We start from the raw sequence: 20,690 nt of genomic DNA, 5'->3' as shown, positions 1-20,690 counted from the left end.
ACCTTTCACCTTCCCTGGGCCACATTTGAAGATGAAAATTTGGTTTGGGCCGCACATATAATAAATTATTATAAAATAATTATATTATAAAATTATATAATAAATAATAAATTATTTTTATTATTTATTATTAATTATTTATTAAAATTTATTTATTTTTTATTAATTTTCCGGCCAAATTTTGCGGGGCGGCGGCGGGGGCAGAAGCGGCGGCGGCGGAAGCAGCAAAGGCGGCGCCCGCCTTTTCTGTTGCTGCTTGGCGTGGCGCTCGCCTCGCCCCGCCTCGCGCCTGCCTCTCCTCCTCCTCCTTGCTGGCTCTTGCCAGAAGGTTGGGGTGGGCACTGGGCCGCATTACAAGGCGACCTGGGCTGCATGTGGCCCGTGGGCCGCGGGTTGGACAAGCCTGTTCTAGACGGATGCATCAGAACCGTCCTCTCTTAAAAGAATTCTGTGTTTTTGTCTGGGTACTAGCTTCCAGAAAGATTTTTAAACTAACAATGATGGAATGGCAAAGGGAGCTTTTCAGCGCTGGGGCTTTTCCCAAGGTAAGACATCAGGAAAACAAGGTTATGGTTTACCCCTTTAGCTCCCAGTAAGGTAAAAGATGAAGAAAGTCATGCACCAGCTGAGACTCGAACCCGTTGGAAGATTCGATACCCTACATGATGCCCTTCTACCACTGGTATAGTTGTTGAGATTCTTTCTCAACAAAAGCAATATTTATGTTTAGTAATACTCGTCATAATAATCCAACAACTGACCCCAACCCATTGGGTTCAAAATCTCTGGTGATCACAGAAAAAAAAATTGCAAGATCTATTTCACAGACAAAAGCCTGGAAAAGCACCAGGCCCAGACAAGATAACTCCTTGCTTAAAAGTCTGTGCTGACCAATTGGCCCCCATCTTTACCCAAATCTTCAATACATCATAAGATATGTGCTATGTTCCTTTTTGCTTCAAACGCTCTACTATCATCCCAGTGCCAAAGAAGCCCTCCATCAGGGATCTAAATGACTACAGACCAGTTGCTCTGTAATTATGAAAACTTTTGAAAGGCTAGTGCTGTCCCACCTGAAAACCATCACGGATCCGCTGTTAGATCCCATGCAGTTTGCATACTGAGGAAACAGATTGACAGATGATGCTGTTAATATGGCTCTGCACTATATCCTGCAGCACCTTGAATCTCCAAATACCTACGCAAGGGTCCTCTTGGTAGACTTCACTTCAGCATTCAATACCATCAATCCAGACATTCTTCTAACTAAACTAAATCAGCTAGTGGTACCTGAACACACTTGTAAGTGGATCATAAGCTTCCTAGCAGACAGGAAGCAGCAGGTGAAACTAGGCAGAATCACATCAGATACCTGTACAATTAGGTAGCCCCCCACCCCAAGGCTGTGTGCTCTCTCCACTTCTCCCTATATACCAAAGACTGCATCTCAAATGATCTATCTGTTAAACTCCTGACGTTTGCAGATGATACAACAATTCGTCTCATTCGAGAGGATGAATCCGCATACAGACAGGAGGTGGTAGACTTTATGAGAAACCCTCTCATACCACCACCTCTTACAATACTACACAACACAATATCAACAATAGATACCTTTAAATTTCTAGGCTTTATCATATCACAAAACCTAAAATGGACACCTAACATCAAAAACATCATCAAAAAAGCACAACAAAAATGTTCTTTCTGCTCCAACTCAGAAAGCTCAAATTGCCCAAGGAATTGTTGATACAGTTCTACAGAGGAATTATTGAGTCTGTCTAATTAGCATTGCAGAAAAAACAAATTACTACCAACCTGCCTTCCATTGAGGACCTGTATACTGCATGAGTCAAAAAGAGGCCTGTGAAAATATTTACAGACTCTTCACATCCTGGACATAAACTGTTTCAACTCCTACCCTCAAAACGACGCTATAGAGCACTGCACACCAGAACAACTACACACAACAGTTTTTTCCTGAACGCCATCGCTCTGCTAAACAATTCTGTCAACACTGTCAAACTATTAAGTCTGCATTACTATTACTATTAATCCTCTCATCCATCCTTTCACCCATCTCCTCCCACTTATGACTGTATGACTGTAACCTTGTTGCTTGCATCCTAACGATTTTTATTGACCATTTCCTAGTATGATTTGATTGCTTATTGTACCCTATGACTATTATTATTGTACATTATGATTCTTGACGAATGTATCTTTTATGTGCACTGAGAGCACATATGCACCACGACAAATTCTTTGTGTGTCCAATCACACTTGGCCAATAAAGAATTCTATCTATCCAATGTTTCATTTTGTATATCTGATGGGCGAAAAGAACAAACTAGGTCTTATGACTTAAGATATGTAGAATCCTCAAGCCAAGTTTTGACTGATGTGGCACAAGGGGGTTAGCATGTTTGGCTGTTAACCAGAAGGATGAACCCCAACCAGGGAAGACTTGCTTTACGAGTTGAATAGTAGGTTCCTCATCTTGGGACTGCAGTTCCCATCCTCCCAATACTTTTTTATGCCAGACTTATATACTGTATTTAGCCATCTGCTTCATTAGATTTAAATCCCGGAATTAAAAAGTGGGAGAAGGCCCAAATCCCAAGAGAAGGGAAATCAGAAAGTGATTTCTTCATTTTGGTTCCTCCCAAGAAATCAAGGACAAGTTCAGCCACAACTTGTATACCGATTGCAAGTTAGAAAAACTGAGTGATGCTTCCCAGCATTGTACAACTGGGCATCTTATTCCTTTAAAGGACAAAGGTTTCTGCAGGATAAACAGGTAATTCCAGGTTCCTGCAGAAGCCCTTTACAGGAAGTGAGGGTTTGGCAATCTCACTAAGATAGAATGCAGAACAAACCCTAGACAGCCTTTCTGAAACTGGCTGGGCTTTGCTTATCTCTCCAAGGTCATTTCTTTTTTTTTTTTTATAAATAAATTTTATTAAATTTACAATTAAAAACATATCGACATTACATACACAAAAGAGAAAAAAACAAAAAAAGAACACTCGGTCTTACAAACTGGAAAGAAAAGAGAAGAAGAGATGTAAAAGAAAGAAAGAAACAAAGGAAGAGAAAGAGAAAAAAGAAAAAAAAGATGCGTTTAAAAACAGACAATATCCTTTTTGACAGTCTACAAGATCCAATTCTCCTACCTTAATTTGAATACACACATCGATATCTATGCTTAAATTACCCATTGTCCATTAAGCAATTTATCTCTGGACTAACCAATTATACCAAGAGTTCCAATTATCGTAAAATGTCGAAGACTCTTTGTTTTTAAGTGCTATAGTTAATTTATCCATTTCTGCACAATCACATATTTTCTGGATGACCATTTGTTCTGTAGGTGCATGGGGTGATTTCCAACACTGGGCAAACGCTAATCTGGCTGCAGTTAGGATATGAATTGTTACATGTTTCATCTTTTTGGGTAAATGTTTATCAGAGATCCCTAGTAGGAAGAACTCTGGTTTGTATTCGATTTGTTCTTTGGTTATCTCCTCCAACCATTTTCTGATTTTTTGCCAATATTTCTGGGTTTCTTTGCAAGACCACCACATATGAAAGTAGGTTCCTTCTATGCTTTTACATTTCCAGCATTTTGGACTCATGTTTGGGTTCATTTTCGCCAACCTCGAAGGGGGCAAGTGCCATCTATAAAACATTTTGTATGTATTTTCTTTATATGCTGCCGATTTTGTAATCTTAATATTTCTGTTCCAAATCTTTTCCCATTCTGATAATGTAATACTTCTTCCGACATTCCTGCTCCAGGCTATCATGTTCCTTTGACTATCTCTTGTTCTAATTCTACTTCCAGTAAGTATTTATAGAATTTGGATATGTTCTTTTGTTTGATCCTAGTAAAATTTTATCTAAATACTGCAGTTTGTTATAAATTCCAAAGTCTTTTATATCTTGTTTGTATCTGCTATGGATTTGTATATATAACCACTGATCGATTTTAAATCCCTGTTCCTGTAGTTCTTGTCGAGTTTTTAATTTTCCTTGCGGATCTAATAAATCTTTATATTTAATCATTTTTGTTATGTCCAAATTATTGGGGTGTACCATTGCCTCCATTGTTGATAGCCAGATCGGAATTTTTAGATAGTGTTTTTTGCATATTTTTTTCCAATTAATTAATAATGAGTCCCTAATGAGGTGTCTATGAAAGTAAGACTGCTTGGGTTTCCCCACTTCCCATAAGAAGGCATGCCACCCTCTCTGGAGGTCATGCCCTTCTAATGCTAAAATTCTTTTGTTAAGTAAGTTCACCCAATCTTTTATCCATAATAAGATAGCTGCCGAATAATATAATTCCCAATTTGGAAGGGCTAGACCCCCTCTACTTTTCGCATCTTGTAAGGCCTTTACATTGATCCTGGGTTTTTTCCCCTGCCAAATAAATTTAAGTGTGATCTTATTTAATTCTTCAAAAAAAAATTTTGGCAACTTAATTGGGATTGTCTGGAATAAATAAAGAAATTTTGGTAATATATTCATTTTAATCGAGGCAATCCTGCCCAATAAGGAAAGCTGCAACTTATTCCAGGATTCTAAATCTTTCTTTGTTTGTTGAAGTAGTTTATCATAATTGTTCTCTTTGAGTGATTTACCTTGTGGTGTTAACCATATTCCTAAATATTTGACCCTTTTTGTTACCTGTATCCCCATCATTGTTTCTAATTCTTCCTACTGGTTTTCTGTTAAATTTTTGGTCATTAATTTCGTCTTTTTTCTATTAATTTTTAATCCTGCCACTGTGCCAAATTGTTCTAATTCTTTTATTAGATTATAACCTTTTTCCATGGGTTCCTCCAAAAAGAAAACCATATCGTCAGCAAACGCTTGTAGTTTATATTCTTCTGATTTGACCCTCACTCCTCTAATTTCAGAATTTTGTCTAACCCGTGTTAAGAGTGATTCTAGGGCAAAAATGAAAAGAAGAGGTGAGAGAGGGCAGCCCTGTCTGACACCTTTTTCTATATTTATTGGATCTGTTTGTTCGCCATTGATTAGTATATTAGCCTGTTGTGTGTTGTAAATAGTTGTTATAATGTTTTCAAATTTGGTGCCAAGACTCATATTGTAAATTTTTGAATTAAAAAGTGCCAATTTAAGTTATCAAATGCTTTCTCAGCATCTAAAAACATGAGTGCGGATTGTTTCTCCGGGTGGGCTTCATAATATTCTAGGACATCGATAACGGTTCTTAAATTGTTCTTTATTTGTCGGGACGGAAGAAATCCATTTTGATCTTCGTGTATATGTGGATTTAAAGCTTGTTTTACTCTATTAGCTATGATAGAAGTAAACAATTTATAATCGGCATTTAAAAGTGAAATCGGTCTATAGTTGTTGATGTATCTATGATCTGCATCCTCCTTCGGGATTAGCGAAATCAGCGCCCCCCTCCACGAGTCCGGCATCTTGGCTGCCAGAAGTACCTCATTAAACACTTCCAGCATCAGTGGTCCTACTAGTTCCAATATTGCTTTATATAGTTCTGCCGGGATCCCATCTGGTCCTGGAGATTTGTTATTACTTTGATTCTCCATTGCTGACTTCAATTCAGACCATGTAATATCATTATTCAATAACTCTATCCATTCCTCTCCAATTACCTTGTCATTCGTCTCCTCTAAATAAGTTCTTATTTTATCTTCATTAACTTCCTCCTTTTTATATAATCTTTGAAAATAGTTGTAAATGATATCTTTTTTCTTCTCTATCTCATGTTGTAAGACATCTTTCTCATCCATTAGTTGGTGTATCAATCTCTTTTCTTTCACTTTTTTAAGTTTATGGGATAGCCATCTTCCTGGTTTATTTGCATGCTCAAAATAATTTTGTTTGGACCTTTTCAAGTTAATTTCTATTTTATCTTGTTCAAGTAAGTTCAATTTATGTTTAATTGTTATTAACTGATTTTGTGTTCTCTGGTTTTTAGGGGATTTTTGAAGTTGTATTTCTAATTCTTTAATTTGTTGTTGGAATTTATTTTGTTGGGCATGTATTCTTTTATTTCTCATGGCATTATAGGAGATTGTTGTTCCTCTTATAATTGCCTTCATTGTATCCCAAATATTTTGTTTCGTGGTTGCTTCATTATTATTTTCTTTTAGAAAATAATTTAATTCCTCTTTCAGCTTCTTAATGTACTCTTCTTCGTTTATTAACTGAGTATTTAGTGTCCATCTTTTCTTTGTTTTTCTCCTATCTCTCCAAATTAGTTGTATTGGGTTGTGGTCGGCCCATTCATTTGGTAGGATTTTAATTTCTTTTATTTCATTGGCCAATTCCCCATCCATCCAGGCCATATCTATTCTGGTCCAGATTTTGTGTGGATTTGAATAATATGTGAACTGTTTCTCTTCTGGGTTTAGTTTCCTCCATAAGTCTATTAAGTTTAATTCTTTCATCATGTCCTTACAGGGCATAGAAAATTCTCTTTTCCCTTTCTTGTTCTTATTCACATTACTATGGTCTTTTTGATGATCAGCAATGGAGTTGAAGTCACCTATCATGCAGATATTCCTTTTTTCGAAACCTATTATTCTCTGATGAAGATCTTTAAAAAATTTCCCTTGTTCTTCATTTGGTGCGTAGATTGCTACCAATAAAAATGTAATATGATTAATCCAAATTTGTATAACCAGAGTTCTTCCTTCCGGATCCGACCAGGTTAGTTCTGCTTTTACATCATCTTTCACAAATATTGCAATTCCTTTCTTTTTATGTTTGTCTGCTGGTGCTGTAAAAAGTTTTCCAAGTTTCGGGCAAATTAAATATCTTTCATCCTTTTTCCTAATGTGTGTTTCTTGTAGGCATATTATGTCGGCGTTTTGTCTAATTAATTTAGTTAATATCCTTTTCCTTTTAGATGTTGAATTTAAACCATTTATATTAATGGAGAGGAGTTTCTTTCCTATCTCCATTTATCTAGGTCTGTTTAGTTTTTTGTCTAGTGGTGATTCGGTTTTCTTCTTGCTGTTGTTGTGAGATTGGTTCTTCTCTCCCTGGTTGTGGTTTGTCGTTCCCTAAATTTTGAGGAAGTCCTTCTTTTTGGTTTCTATGGTGATTACGATCATCCTGTGGTTTCCTTTTAGTTTCCTCCTTGGTGTATTGGTTATCCGTGCCTATTAGCTGATCATGAAAGTCTTGGGCCTGTTCTATAGAATCTATTTTGATTTTTCTCTCTTTCCAAGTTATTAACATCCCTTCCGGGATTAACCATTTAAAAGGAATTCCTTTTTTATTTAAATAATTGGCCAAGAATTTATAATCCTGTCTTATGACCCTCACTTTCCTTGGGATTTGTTTTAGGATCATAATCTCTTTACCTCTATATGTTATTGTTTCTTCTCTGGACCTTTTAAGAATTAGGTCTCTCACACACCTCCTTGGAAACGAATATGAATTTCTCTTGGGCAGTTATGGCGTCTAGCATAACTTGTGCTGACCCTATACACCTCGTCAAATTCTTTGATTAGATCGTCTTTTTCTTTCCCTAACCATTCAGCCAATAGTTCTGCCATTAATTGTTCTAATTCTTCATTTTTCGCTTCTACCACATTTTGAAACCTTAAATATGCCGCTGCTTTATCCATTTCGAGGTGGACGAGGGAGTCTTCGGTTTCTCTAGTTACATTTCTAAATTCCTCCTCTATCCTTTCAAAGCTTGTCTCCATCCGTTCTGTCCTACTCTCTATTTCTCTTATCTTAAATTCGTTTTTCTCCATAGCCTGTTGCAAGGACCCTATCTTATCCTCCACCTTAAGTAAATCTGCTTTCATTTCCACTTTAAGCTTTCCCATCTCATCTTTTAATTCGCTAATATCCGCTCTGGTTTCTTTGTGATTCTTAATCATTATTTCTTGCATCTTGGATATTGCTTCTTGCAAGGATAGTAGGGTAGCTTGTATATTAACGTTAGAGACATTGGACTGTTTTTCCCCTATTAGAGATTCTTCAATGGTTTTTTGGATTGTTGGTGAAGCAGAAGTTAAAGTAGTTGTTAGGGTCGGGGTGGTCTTCCTTCCCGATTTCAAAGCCATAGTTGTCGTGGAGGTCATCTCTCTTAATATTTGTTTTTGTTGTTGCACTATATTGGATATATTGTCCCAGATCACCATTCAGTGTTTAACTCCTAAAATAAAAATTCTATTCTAATACTTCAATCAAATATATAGATAGGCAGTCTGTACACCTATATTATAAAATGTTATCTAATTATATAATAATCTTTATAATTAATTTATGTACTGAATATCAATATTAATCACCAATAATACATCAAATCCAACCCAGTTACTTCTTTAAGAATTAATCTTAAGTATTCTAAATAATCTAACTCAACACTATTTTTCACTCTTTGTTGTTACTATTTAGGACAATCAAATCAATTGTCACTGAAATCTATAAGGACAATATACCTTTTTTTTCCTCCTTTTGAGTAGGTAAATTTTCCAAGGTCATTTCTTCTAGCTTTGGTATGCAGCAGCCAGAGGAGATGTACTTGAATCAAAGACTTTATCAAAACATTTCCTGGCTGGTGGTTGCCCTCTGGTTGCCTAGTTACCAGGGAGGGTTGGGCTCTACAATTATTTTCAATTTGCTGCTTCATGAGCTTTTACCTCAGATCTTGCCTGAAACTTGTTACATTTGGTTCTCCTAATAAAAGTACCTTTTCTCTGAATCTATGCAGCCAAGGGTTTTTCTTCCCTAGGAATTGGATGGAGGCAGCCCTGACAATATCCAAATTCGGTCACAGTTTGGTGGTCCGCAAGAAAATTTTGGTGGGCCGCAGAGAAATGTCACACCCAGAGCATCCCCCCCAAAGCAAATAATCCAGGCTGTGCAGAAACACAAGGCTGCACCACCCACATAGACCGCAGGAACCCTCCCTACCTACTCACTCCTTACCTGGCAAACTTGCCTGCTAAATTGCTATTTTCCCTTTTTTTTTTTTTCGACCATCAGCTATTCTGTTGTGCCGGGAGATTTAGATTAGCTATAAAGCAGGAAATGGTTGCAGTTCTTGCTTTCTAGCTAGTCTTTAGATCTTCAGCTCTGCTTTTAAGTACATCCGAACTTCCCTTAGGACTGAAGGTTCTATTATTCAGTGCAGACACATGGCAAGCAAATTTTATGTGACATACTGAGCTAGCCGATGGCAGATAGATAGATCACTGAATGATTCTGTGAGCAACTCAATCTGCCTGCCTGTCTAGTTTGGTTCTGCAACTCAACAGGACAGACACAGACTTCAGAGAGTAATTAGGTCTGCAGAAAAAACAATTACTACCAACCTGCCTTCAATTGAGGACCTGTATACTGCACAAGTCAAAAAGAGGGCTGTGAAAATATTTACAGACCCCTCTCATCCCGGACACAAACTGTTTCAATTCCTTCCCTCAAAACGACAAGAGCATTGCACACCAGAACAACTAGAGACAAGAACAGTTTTTTCCCAAAAGAAGGCATCCTGCTAAACAAATAATTCTCTCAGCCCTGTTCAACTATTACAAAGTCTGCATTACTATTACTGTTAATCTTGTCATCACTCCTTACCACCCATCCCTTCCCACTTGTGACCGTATGACTGTAACTTTGTTGCTTGTATCCTTATGATTTATATTGACTGTTTCCCAGTATGATTAATTGCTTATTGTACCCTATGACTATCATTAAGTGTCGACTCCTGACAAATGTATCTTTTCTTTTATGTATACTGAGAGTATTTACACCAAGACCCAATTCCTTGTGTGTCCAATCACACTTGGCCAATAAAGTATTCTATTCTATTCTATTCTATTCTATTCTATTCTATTCTATTCTATTCTATTCTACACAAATCGGCTTCAAAGAGAGGCTCCTGTTTCTTTTGAGTCTCCAGAGAGATTTTCTCAATATTCACAAATTTACAGATCGTTCTTAGACCATTAAAATAAACAGGAAAGTCTAGAAATTGCTGCCTGCTGCAGACAGGCAATGTCAGAGGGAGCCTTTCCTTTTACTCCAATGCCCATCATCCCAGGCCAGCATGGAACATGATCTACCCTTCGCCCTCTCAGGGTCCATTTGGCGTTGCACGCAGGATCCACCAGGGGGCTCCAACCTTGTGACCCTGCCAGCCCTCTTCACTTCCCTCACTTCAGGGCTGACTTTGCCAACAACCACATGACACAAATCTGGGTTTCAGAGAGAGGCCTCTCTTCCTTTGAGCCTCCAGCGAGGTTTTCTCAATAGTCACAAGTTCACAGATGGTTCTTAGACTATTAAAGGAAAGTCTAGAAATTGCTATCTGCTGCAGTCAGGCAATATTGGAAGGAGCGTTTCCTTCTACTCCAGTGCCCATCATCCCAGGCCAGCATGGAACATATGCCCTGACAGGGTCCACCTGGCGTTGCACGCAGGATCCACCAGGGGGCTCCCCACGTAGCCGTTGGAAAGGCAGGTCGACCCTTACACGTTTCAGGAGAGAACTGGGCATGCGCTCTTTCACCAGGTCCGAGAGTCTCGCGGGGCATTTTGCGGGGAAGGGTGAAAGCACGTCCGCCCTTTCTACAGTGCCCGATTCTGCTGCCTCTCGACCCGCCCCTCCCTCGCTGCGAGCCTTAGGCCGAGCCTTTCCAGCAGTCCAAGAGGCTGCAAGGAAGCCTTGCACGGAGGGAGATCAAGACCTGACTCCGGAGTTCAGTAAGTGGGAGGGGGGATTGTTCTTCCAAGGGCTGGACCGAGACGCAAAACTTCATCAAGTACGGAGTTCCGGAAAGTGGGGAGCCCCTTGTCCCCATGTTCCCCTGCCGCCCCTGAGCATGGACGGGGCAAGCAGGGAAGAAATCAAAAGCTACGGTCCCGCTGCGTTGCCTCCAGGAGGAAATTCGGGACAGTGAAAAGGGTCGGAGCCATTTAGAATTAAGCAAAACGTGAGAAACCTCTTTCCAGGAGATGCCTGCATCAAAACATCAAATTAAGCCGTAAATGCTTTGTTGATTCGGGTATTATTCTGTTTTCATTGAATGGTGGTTTGTTGATTGTGATTTCTCAGGTACCTATAGTGGTTTGCGCCAGGAGTCTATGGAGATTCTCCGCCATCCAAGTCATGGTTGTCCCAAACGTGCTTTTTCAAGAGGCAACTGGACTTTCTTGTTTTTCTTAGAAGACTTTTGCTTCTCATCCAAGACGCTTGGGGGGGAATGGATGGATTTACCCTCCTTGCAGACAGCTGGTCATTTGCATTCTGTTAGCTAGTCCTAAAGGCCACCTGGAGTTGTGTCTTCAGAGTCACCTGAGTGGTGCAGAAGGGTGTGGAGTCTTCCTGGAACTGTTGAGAAGTCTTGTGTGTTAGACTGGAGATAGATGATGATAGATTATCCCTCCCCCTCTATTGAGAAAGGGCTGTTCAATTTTGACATCTATGGCCTCTTTGAACCCTCTTTCAAACCAGCAGTGCTCTCTGCCCAAAATGTGCACTTTCATGTTTTGTCTTTTAAATGCCGATGGTGTCAGGTCCCATATATTTGTATTGGGGCGCTGGTATTCTGGTGGAAGGGAAGAGGATTGGAGGGAATCTCTATATGAAGTTTCTTTTTCCATTTCCTGCTTGGAGAGATGTCTATATGAATTTCGTTTCCTGCATTGCTGTGCTGGGGCAGGGGTTTTGTTTGCACTGCTTTAAATTGCTGTTTTTTAAGTGAGAAGATTTAATTCCTGCCTAGATCTCATGCTATCGCAAACCTTTCAAAAAAATCACCTCCTTTTGGAAAAACTTGAGTTTCAAAGAATCCTGCTTTCTTGCGAAGAGTTGGAGAGGCAAGACCTTACAGATGGACTGCTGAATCTTCTCCTGATTTATTTGTTTTCCTATGTTGTGCCATGTGTTTATGAAGTGGTTGTTTTGTTCCCCCAATGTACAGATCTGCAAATGGCGTACTGCATATACCAGGAAGTTAATCGGGAGCTGCTATCTAGAGTTACACTGGAAGTTCAAATATTGAATGATTTACCTATAAAATCAATTTAGAAAGCCACTCATCTGACTGGCTGTTTGTGACCTGAGACATTTATGATCTGAATTGTACAAAGGTTGTTTTTAACAACAACATTATTTAAATAAGTAGGAATTACAAAACAAGGAATGTTTTAAATTTAGCATCCAAAGTTTTTAATCCTTGATCAAAGTTAATGCAGAAGGTTGCTACAGAATTTTTTCTACACGCAGATATATTAGCCTACCAACTAGTAAGATTTCCTCCCTCTTTCCAGATATTGTTGGGTTCATAAGAATTTCTTATTTGGGTTTTTGTGGATGCTCAGTTGTTAAGTTGGTCAGCCTGTATTTCTGGAAGTTTCCTTTGTTTTCCATTTCAGATATATAAGTTGGAAATCTTGCCTGGTTCACTGGATTCCAAAGTACCTTGTGAGGAAAGAAAGCTGAATGGCCTTTAGGAGATTTGGCCAGATGTCTGTCTTCTGATTAGTAAAACTTGGGAGATCCATCCATCCATTTTGGAGCTGGATTAGAGACCAGAGAAAAGATGGAGGCACAACGCCCAGCAGATGCGGGTGTTGGAAAAAACACTCCAGTTACTCAGCCTTGGAGCTGTGGGAAGAATGGAACAAGTCCTGGGGAGAAGAGCCAAGAAGAGGAAGCCAGCAGTTCAGAGGTCCAATGCTGTCACTTCAGCAAAGTGCAGTTCCAGAAGGGGAACAATCCCCGAGATATTTGCAGTCAGCTTCACCACCTTTGCCATCAATGGCTGCAGCCGAAAAGACACACGAAGGCTCAGATACTGGACTTGGTGCTCCTGAAGCAGTTCCTTTCTCTCCTTCCCCCAGAGATGGAGAAATGGGTGGGGGAGTGTGGAGCAGAGACCACTTCCCAGGCGGTGGCCCTGGCTGAAGGCTTCCTCCTGGCCCAGGAATCAGAAAAGATGCAGGTGTGAGAATCTTATCATTTCAGCTCCAAAGAGAAACTCTCTGAATTTGTCAATTCCCCTTTAGCAGAGTTTTCTGGGACTATTAATACGTAAGGCCAATTTTCCATTTTTCTTCTAGAGGATGTATTTAGGGAAATTCTTTCATTCTCTATCGAGCTTTGCAAATGGATATTTGGGTCTGCTAGTTTAAAGGAGCATTATGAAAATTCCGTGGTGTCTTTCTTTGTTTTTCGTCTCACATCATATCCAGAAATCCTTGGAAGCTATGACAGAGTATCCCAAGGGGAGGAAAGATTCATTCAAATCTTCTGAAGAGCTGCTGTTGAGGGAGACCTTATGCAACGATGGAAGCCAGGACACCATGCCGGGTAACAAAAGCTCTTTATGTATCATGTGAGATTACAATATTTAGCTGATTCTTTTTCCCTCTTCATTGGAATTTCTCTTAACAAATCTGATTCCACTATTTTTCTCTTTCTCACAGAGAGTAGAAAGCTCTCCTTGGAATTTTTTGAATCACTTCGTCTTTGTGGTGGAGCTGAGAGATTGGCTGAACCGCTTCTTCAGGTAAGGAGGAAAAACATGAGAAAAACTCCATGAATCTTGAATGGATTTTATTTTATTATAGAGTTCAATGTAATATATTGCTGTTTCTAAGAATAGGACTTCTTTGACCAGACTGTTGTCAGCATCAGGGTTCTTCCCCCAGTGGGTCATTCTCACGGACATTACAAAAAATACTTTTTTTTCCCTTTTGAAAATCATCTTTCGGACAAATATCACCAGGATAGACATATCTTGTTACAAGCTTTTCTGACACCTTCAGGAAGCTGTGGAATTGGGTTACATTTGCCCCTCAGTGGTAAAGTAAGCTATTAGCAAAAATGTCAGGTGGGTTTTGCCAGTATTTGGCGTTGCACACCGTAGGAAGAATAGGAGCTGTTGAGGTAATTCCCCGTTAGGAGAATGAGCACATACAGGGAGACATATAGAGAGTAGTGTTGGAATAATACACACAGAGCACACAGATACACTGTACAGTAAATGTAGGTTTTTGCTTCCAGAAAGGCTTAAGCAAAGTTCAAAGATAGGCAGTCCAAAAGTCATTCACAAGTAAATCAGTCAGTTTTCAATCCAGGGATAATCTAAATATCAAAGTCCAGTGTCAAAAACAGTTTAGTATCAGACTTACATCAAATCCAGGAATATCAGTCAATTAGGGAGAATGGAGGAACGGCAATACTTTCCAACAGAAGGAAACAGATACACTCACACTCTCTTCTGAGACTCAGAAGAAATAACCCAGGTTTCTGGCTCCATCTTATGGAAGTTTGAGAAACCACACCTAATTACAGTTTTGCATTTTCTTAAAGATACAGTTTTAAAATGTTTATCCTGGTTTATATATTTCTAACCCAAATAGCTGTTAGGTGACTCATATTCCTAACAGGAGCCACTGATAACTAGTGAATTAACACCCAACTACCAATTGAACAAGAAAACTATTTTAGCTGGTTACACTGAAAGGCATTCCAAACACTTCCAACATGATCCAATGTGCTTCAGTTCTGCCATCAGTCAAAAGCAGTAAGATCTCATTCTGAATTCTGCATAAGATGCCCATTTTGTTCACTGGATCTCTCTCCTTGAATTGACATGATATGTTAAAAGGAAAACTTGTTTCCTTGTTCAGGGTGGTGTGTCTTTTGAGGATGTGGCCGTGTATTTCTCCAAGGAGGAGTGGTCTCAACTGGATCCTGTCCAAAAAGCGCTCCATGGAGAAGTCATGCTGGAGAATTCCAGGAATCTGGCTTCTCTGGGTAAGAATCCCTATCTCTGCTCAGAAACAGAAATGTAATGGGGTCCGAGAGGGGAGGCTTAGATGTTATTTTAAAATAGGTTTAGGGAAATAAGTGATAAAAAAACCATTTATTTATATCTTGCCTCTATTTTTTGTAAGTAATAAAGGCAGTGGACAAACTCAATATTCCTTCCTCCTGCTGTTTTCCCTACAACAGCAATCCTGTGAGATGGGTTGAGCTGAGAGAGATTTGCCTAAAGTAACACAGCCAGCATTCATCCCTAATGCTGAATTAGAAGTCACTGACCTAGTTTCTAGGCTGGTGCAAGAGTCTGAGGGATAGGCTGCAGAAATGGTGTGGCTCTCGTGAGCAAGGTCCTGCCTTCTCCTGAATCTCATCTCTAGGCCCCTGGTGGCCCTGGGCCAGTATAACCAAGACTGGATGGGTCCAGAGTAGAATGTCCCTTCCCTGAGATGTGCCCATTTGTGTTCAACATCAGCCAAATTGATGGTGGGGAGGTATTGTCATCCAGAATTTTCCCTTGGCTTTCAAAGATTCTGCTCTTAGGACAAGTGGGGATGAGACTTCCAATGATGTTGGGGAGCTGGTAGGTATGTTGTTGACCCAGCATGATACCGTGTCCAATGGACTTCAGGAGTTTGTGGCCCCATGGAATAGTCCCAGGTCAAAGATTAGATCAGGGTTGTGTCTTAGATTCATTGTGATGTGATCCAATCTTCTTGTATGAGGATCAGTAGGGATACATTTGGAATTGGGTCCTTGCTAAAATCTTAGTTTGGAATCTTCATGTTTGCCAACAAAGAAGCCAAAATATATTGATGATTCTTTGGCTAAATTTCAGAAGAAAAGTTTTGATTGTTCTATTCTTGCTACAGTTTTCATTTTTCTTTTCTAAGGCTATAATGGGCAGAAGAATAAGAATTATAAGGAGGAATGCCAAGCGATCCATTTCCTTTGTAAAGGGAAGCGATATCAATGCATGGAGTGTGGAAAGAGCTTCTCTTATTATATCTCTCTTATAAGACACCAAAGCAATCACAAAGGCGAAAGACCTTATAAATGCATGGAGTGTGGAAAGAGCTTTACTTGCAGCCGTAGTCTCAATTCCCATAAGAGGATCCACACAGGAGAGAAACCATATCAATGCATGGAGTGTGGAAAGACCTTTACTCACAGTAGTAGTCTCAATTCCCATAAGAGTATCCACACAGGGCAGAAACCATATCAGTGCATGCAGTGTGGAAAGACCTTTCCCTTGAGCAGTCGTCTTCATTCCCATAAAAGGATCCACACAGGAGAGAAGCCGTATCAATGCATGGAGTGTGGAAAGAGCTTTACATTCAGTAGTGGTCTCAGTTCCCATCAGAGGATCCACACAGGAGAGAAGCCATATCAATGCATGCAGTGTGGAAAGACCTTTCCCTGTAGCAGTGATCTGAATTCCCATATGAGAATCCACACAGGAGAAAAACCATATCAATGCATGGAGTGTGGGAAGAGCTTTACTTTCAGTAGTGGTCTCAGTTCCCATAAGAGGATCCACACAGGAGAGAAACCATATCAGTGCATGCAGTGTGGAAAGACCTTTCCCTGTAGCAGTCGTCTTAATTCCCATAAGAGAATCCACACAGGAGAGAAGCCATATCAATGCATGGAGTGTGGAAAGAGCTTTACTATGAGTAGTAGTCTCAGTTCCCATCAAAGGACCCACAAAGGAGAGAAACCATATCAATGCATGCAGTGTGGAAAGACCTTTCATTGTAGCAGTCGACTTAATTCCCATCAGAGGATCCACACAGGAGAAAAACCATATCAATGCATGGAGTGTGGAAAGAGCTTTACTTTCAGTAGTAGACTCAGTTTCCATCAGAGGATCCACACAGGAGAGAAACCATATCAATGCATGCAGTGTGGAAAGACCTTTCGCTGTAGTAGTCGTCTTACTTCCCATAAGAGGGTCCACACAGGGGAGAAACCATATCAATGCATCGAGTGTGGAAAGAGCTTCACTTGCAGTAGTAATCTCCGTTCCCATCAGAGGATCCACACAGGAGATAAACCATATCAGTGCATGCAGTGTGGAAAGACATTTCCCTCTAGCACTCGTCTCAATTCCCATATGAATATCCACACGGGAGAGAAGCCATATCAATGCAAGGAATGTGGAAAGTCCTTCTCACATCATAGCTCTCTTACAATTCATCAAAGGAATCACAAAGGAGAAAGACGTTATAAATGCATGGAGTGTGGAAAGGGTTTTTATAGGAGTTGTTATCTTGCCTCTCATAAGAGGATCCACACAGGAGAGAAACCCTATCAATGCATGGAGTGTGGAAAGACCTTCCGTTATTCTAAGTCTTTTAGAATGCATCAAATGAATCACAAAGGAGAAAGACCTTATAAATGCATGGAGTGTGGAAAGAGCTTTAGTTGCAGCAGACATCTTGATTCCCACAAGATGATACACAGAGAAGAGAAACCATATAAATGTGTGGAATGTGGAAAGGACTTTAGGTGGAATTCTGCTCTTACCAGGCATAAGAGGGTCCACACAGGGGAGAAACCATATCAATGCATTGAGTGTGAAAAGAGCTTCACTTGCAGTAGTAATCTCCGTTCCCATCAGAGGATCCACACAGGAGATAAACCATATCAGTGCATGCAGCGTGGAAAGACTTTTCCTTCTAGCACTCGTGTCAGTTCCCATATGAATATCCATACAGGAGAGAAGTCATATCAATGCAAGGAATGTGGAAAGACCTTCTCGCATCATAGCTCCCTTATAGCCCATCAAAGGAATCACAAAGGAGAAAGACCCTTTAAATGCATGGAGTGTGGAAAGAGCTTTAGTTGCAGCAGACATCTTGATTCCCACAAGATGATCCACAGAGAAGAGAAGCCATATAAATGTGTGGAATGTGGAAAGGAGTTTAGGTGGAATTCTGCTCTTACCAGGCATGAAAGGATACACACAGGAGAGAAACCATATCAATAAAGGGAAGTGTGAGAAGTGCTTCAATTGAAATCCAGGTAGTCCTTAGCATATGCGTGCAATTGAGCTTGAAAATTTCTGTTGCTGAGACAGTTAAGTGAGTTTTGCCCCATTTTACAACTTTTCTTGACACAGTGAATCGCTGTTGGTAAGTTAGTAACGCTGTTTTGAAATGAATCTGGCTTCCCTATTGGCTTTGCTTGTCAGAAAGTCACAAAAAGTGATCACATGGATTGGGAAAACTGCAACTGTCATAAATATTAGTCAATTACCAAGCATCTGAAATTTGATCAGATGACCATGGGGATGCCACAATGGTCATACGTTTGAAAAAGGGTTGTTTCATTTTTTTTCAGCAGTGATATAACTTTGAACAATCTCTAAACAGACTGTTGAAAATTGAGGGCTACCTATAATGGTCTAAAATCCCATGCAAGGACAAATTGAGTAATAATCCAAATAAATGGTATACCTTTTTGCTAACCCTTTTCCACCTCCCTCAGGCTGACAATTCACAGCTTCTGCTAGCTAAAAGTCAACTGATCCAGGTAGGTCATCAAATCCAGTTTCCTTTATCAGCAGGGTGTATTGGGAGTTGATGGACTTAGAACTTCGAGACTGATGCATCAGAAGCATTCTCTCTTAAAAGGATTCTGTGTTTTTCTCTGGATACTAGCTTCCAGAAAGATTTTTAAATTAATAATGATGGAATGGCAAAAGGAGTGGAGGTCATCAGCACTGGGGCTTTTCCCTAGGTAACACATCAAGAAACCAAGATTATGGTTTACCCCTTTAGCTCCCAGAAAGGTAAAAGATGAAGAAAGTCATGCCCCAGCTGAGACCGAATCCGTGCTGGACGATTCGATACCCTACATGATGCCCTTCTACCACTGGTATAGTTGTTGAGATTCTTTCTCAACAAAAGCAATATTTAAGTTTAGTAATACTCATCGTAATAGTCCAACCACTGACCCCACCCCATCGGGTTCACAACCTCTGGTGATCACAGAAAAAAATTGCAAGATCTATTTCACAGACAAAAGCCAGGAAAAGCACCAGGCCCAGACAAGATAACTCCTTGCTTAAAAATCTGTGCTGACCAATTGGCCCCCATCTTCAACCAAATTGGATGGAGGCAGCACTGACAATATCCAGATTCAGTCATAGTTTGGTTCCTTACCTTGTGAACTCTCCATCTTCCTCTTTCCATTATGTATTCAAGATGGACAGTGATTAATATTTATATGTATTTATATGTTAGGGTGTGGGTTTATACATATGTATGTATATAGCATGTCTATATGTGTGTTAGTATGTATACACTTTTGTGAGCAGGCAACCGAATTTCATTTTTAATGTGTGACAGTGTGCCCACAGAAAAAAATGGCAATAAAGGTTAACTAACGTGACGTGTTCAACCAGATTCCTTCTACTTTTTATGTTTGCCTGTGACCTAGTGGTTTCTATTGGGTATCTTTTGTAAAAGATACACAGGATTGAACCAGCCAACTCTTTGATAAAATGACTAAATGAGTGTACCAACAAAATGCTGGGACATAGAATATTTGGAGTTTATAATAAGATAGTTGACAAAGTTGTCCACAGCTTACTTTTTTGGTAAGATAGAAAAATGTGGGATAGATAACACCACCACCAAATGGATTTGTAACCAGCTGACCAAAGCCCTCAATGGAACAAACAGTATATCCTGTGGAGAGAAGCATGCAGTGAGGTACCTCAAGCTTCTTTCTTCAGCCCAGTCACCTTCATCAACAAATTTTTAATGAGGGGATAGCAGGAGAACTCAAATTTGCAGAAGACATCAAGCCAACACTTTAGATTAGAAGATAGGCTCAAGATTCAGAAGGATCTTCACAGACTTGAACATTGGTTTCTATTTAAGAAAATACAATCCAGTGATGAAAAAAATAAAGCTTTACATTTAGGAAGAAAAAAACAAAAAACAATGCACAGGTGTAGAATAAATCGTACCTGGCTCAACAACAGTAACTGCAAAATCACCTGCAAATTTGATGAAGCCCGCCCTTGAAGTCCATTGACTTTTATCTGGTGGAAATTCATGTTGATCATTAGTTCAGATTCTTGTATACAGGTAATATGAAATAAATGTGTGGTATTTTTGAACTCTATCCTGCCTCCTGACATCTTGCACCTGACAGTTCGTGCTGGCTTAAAGCCTTTTATTCAAATACTGCTCATTGATGGTTCTGGATCAAACTGGTGAAAAGGCACCATTTTTAGTTGGCTGAAAAGAACCCCGGTTTCGAGCAAGTGAGAGTTGTTAATTCTATTCTATTTAAATTGCTTAATTTTCCCCATTTCTTTCTTTCATTAATGTAGATAAATCTCTTTGTTGTTCTTACACTGTCACCTTCTAATGCACACTAATCTCTTCAAAACTGGGAATCTATTTGACTAGAAGAAAATTGGTACTTTGTTTTGTACAGTTAACTGACATTGTCTTTCAACTTCCTACTCATATTTCCTGCACTATCTTCCCTAGTGAACAACCGAAACAAAGCCATTTTTCTTTTTTACCTCATGGAATTTGAACTTTATATGTACCTTCCTTCATTATATTTGCCTTCCTGTATTTTCTAATTCCACTTTTCCTCCAGTCACCTTTGAGACACCATTCTCCCATTCATCTCCATCATGGCGCCTTGTTTTGAGGTAAAATTTCTAAAACTTCCATGAGTTTTATCTATCTCTCCATTTTGAAACTTGTTTCCTTGGGAGATCCTTTCTTTAGGATTCCTCTCATTTTTGCTGCCGCAACTTGCTGTTTTGAACCAACTTGCTGCTTTGAATCGCTGTTAACTGCCCAGAGGCATGAATTTGAAAAGGCAGCTGAAATAATGGAAATAAAACATCAATACA

At 39.6% G+C, this 20,690-nt stretch overlaps 2 protein-coding genes across 2 annotated transcripts in view; both read left to right on the top strand.

Annotated features, from left to right (window-relative positions):
• The window catches only part of LOC113429383 (uncharacterized), a 56,358-nt gene extending 47,480 nt beyond the window's left edge, over window positions 1–8,878 (top strand). The window contains exons 7-8 of the transcript XR_015747023.1: window positions 2,445–2,927; window positions 8,504–8,878. The gene's annotated coding sequence lies outside the window, so the exon portion shown is untranslated. The remainder of the gene's footprint in view (window positions 1–2,444; window positions 2,928–8,503) is intronic.
• Window positions 8,879–10,492: 1,614 nt separating this feature from the next.
• On the top strand, window positions 10,493–19,939 carry LOC113430630 (uncharacterized). The gene is given in 7 exon segments (XM_087953366.1): window positions 10,493–10,731; window positions 12,406–12,974; window positions 13,225–13,342; window positions 13,459–13,541; window positions 14,668–14,794; window positions 15,694–17,798; window positions 17,800–19,939. Coding segments are annotated over 6 exon segments (2,856 nt in total). The 5' UTR covers window positions 10,493–10,731; window positions 12,406–12,572; the 3' UTR covers window positions 17,821–19,939.
• The last annotated feature ends 751 nt before the right edge of the window (window positions 19,940–20,690 follow it).

The sequence above is a fragment of the Notechis scutatus genome, chromosome 2 (genome assembly GCF_049901735.1).
Source record: "Notechis scutatus isolate UNSWTSFEM ecotype Mainland chromosome 2, rNotScu1.2, whole genome shotgun sequence".
NCBI classification, from domain to species: Eukaryota; Metazoa; Chordata; class Lepidosauria; order Squamata; family Elapidae; genus Notechis; species Notechis scutatus.
This window is presented reverse-complemented; position numbering and strand designations above follow the sequence as displayed.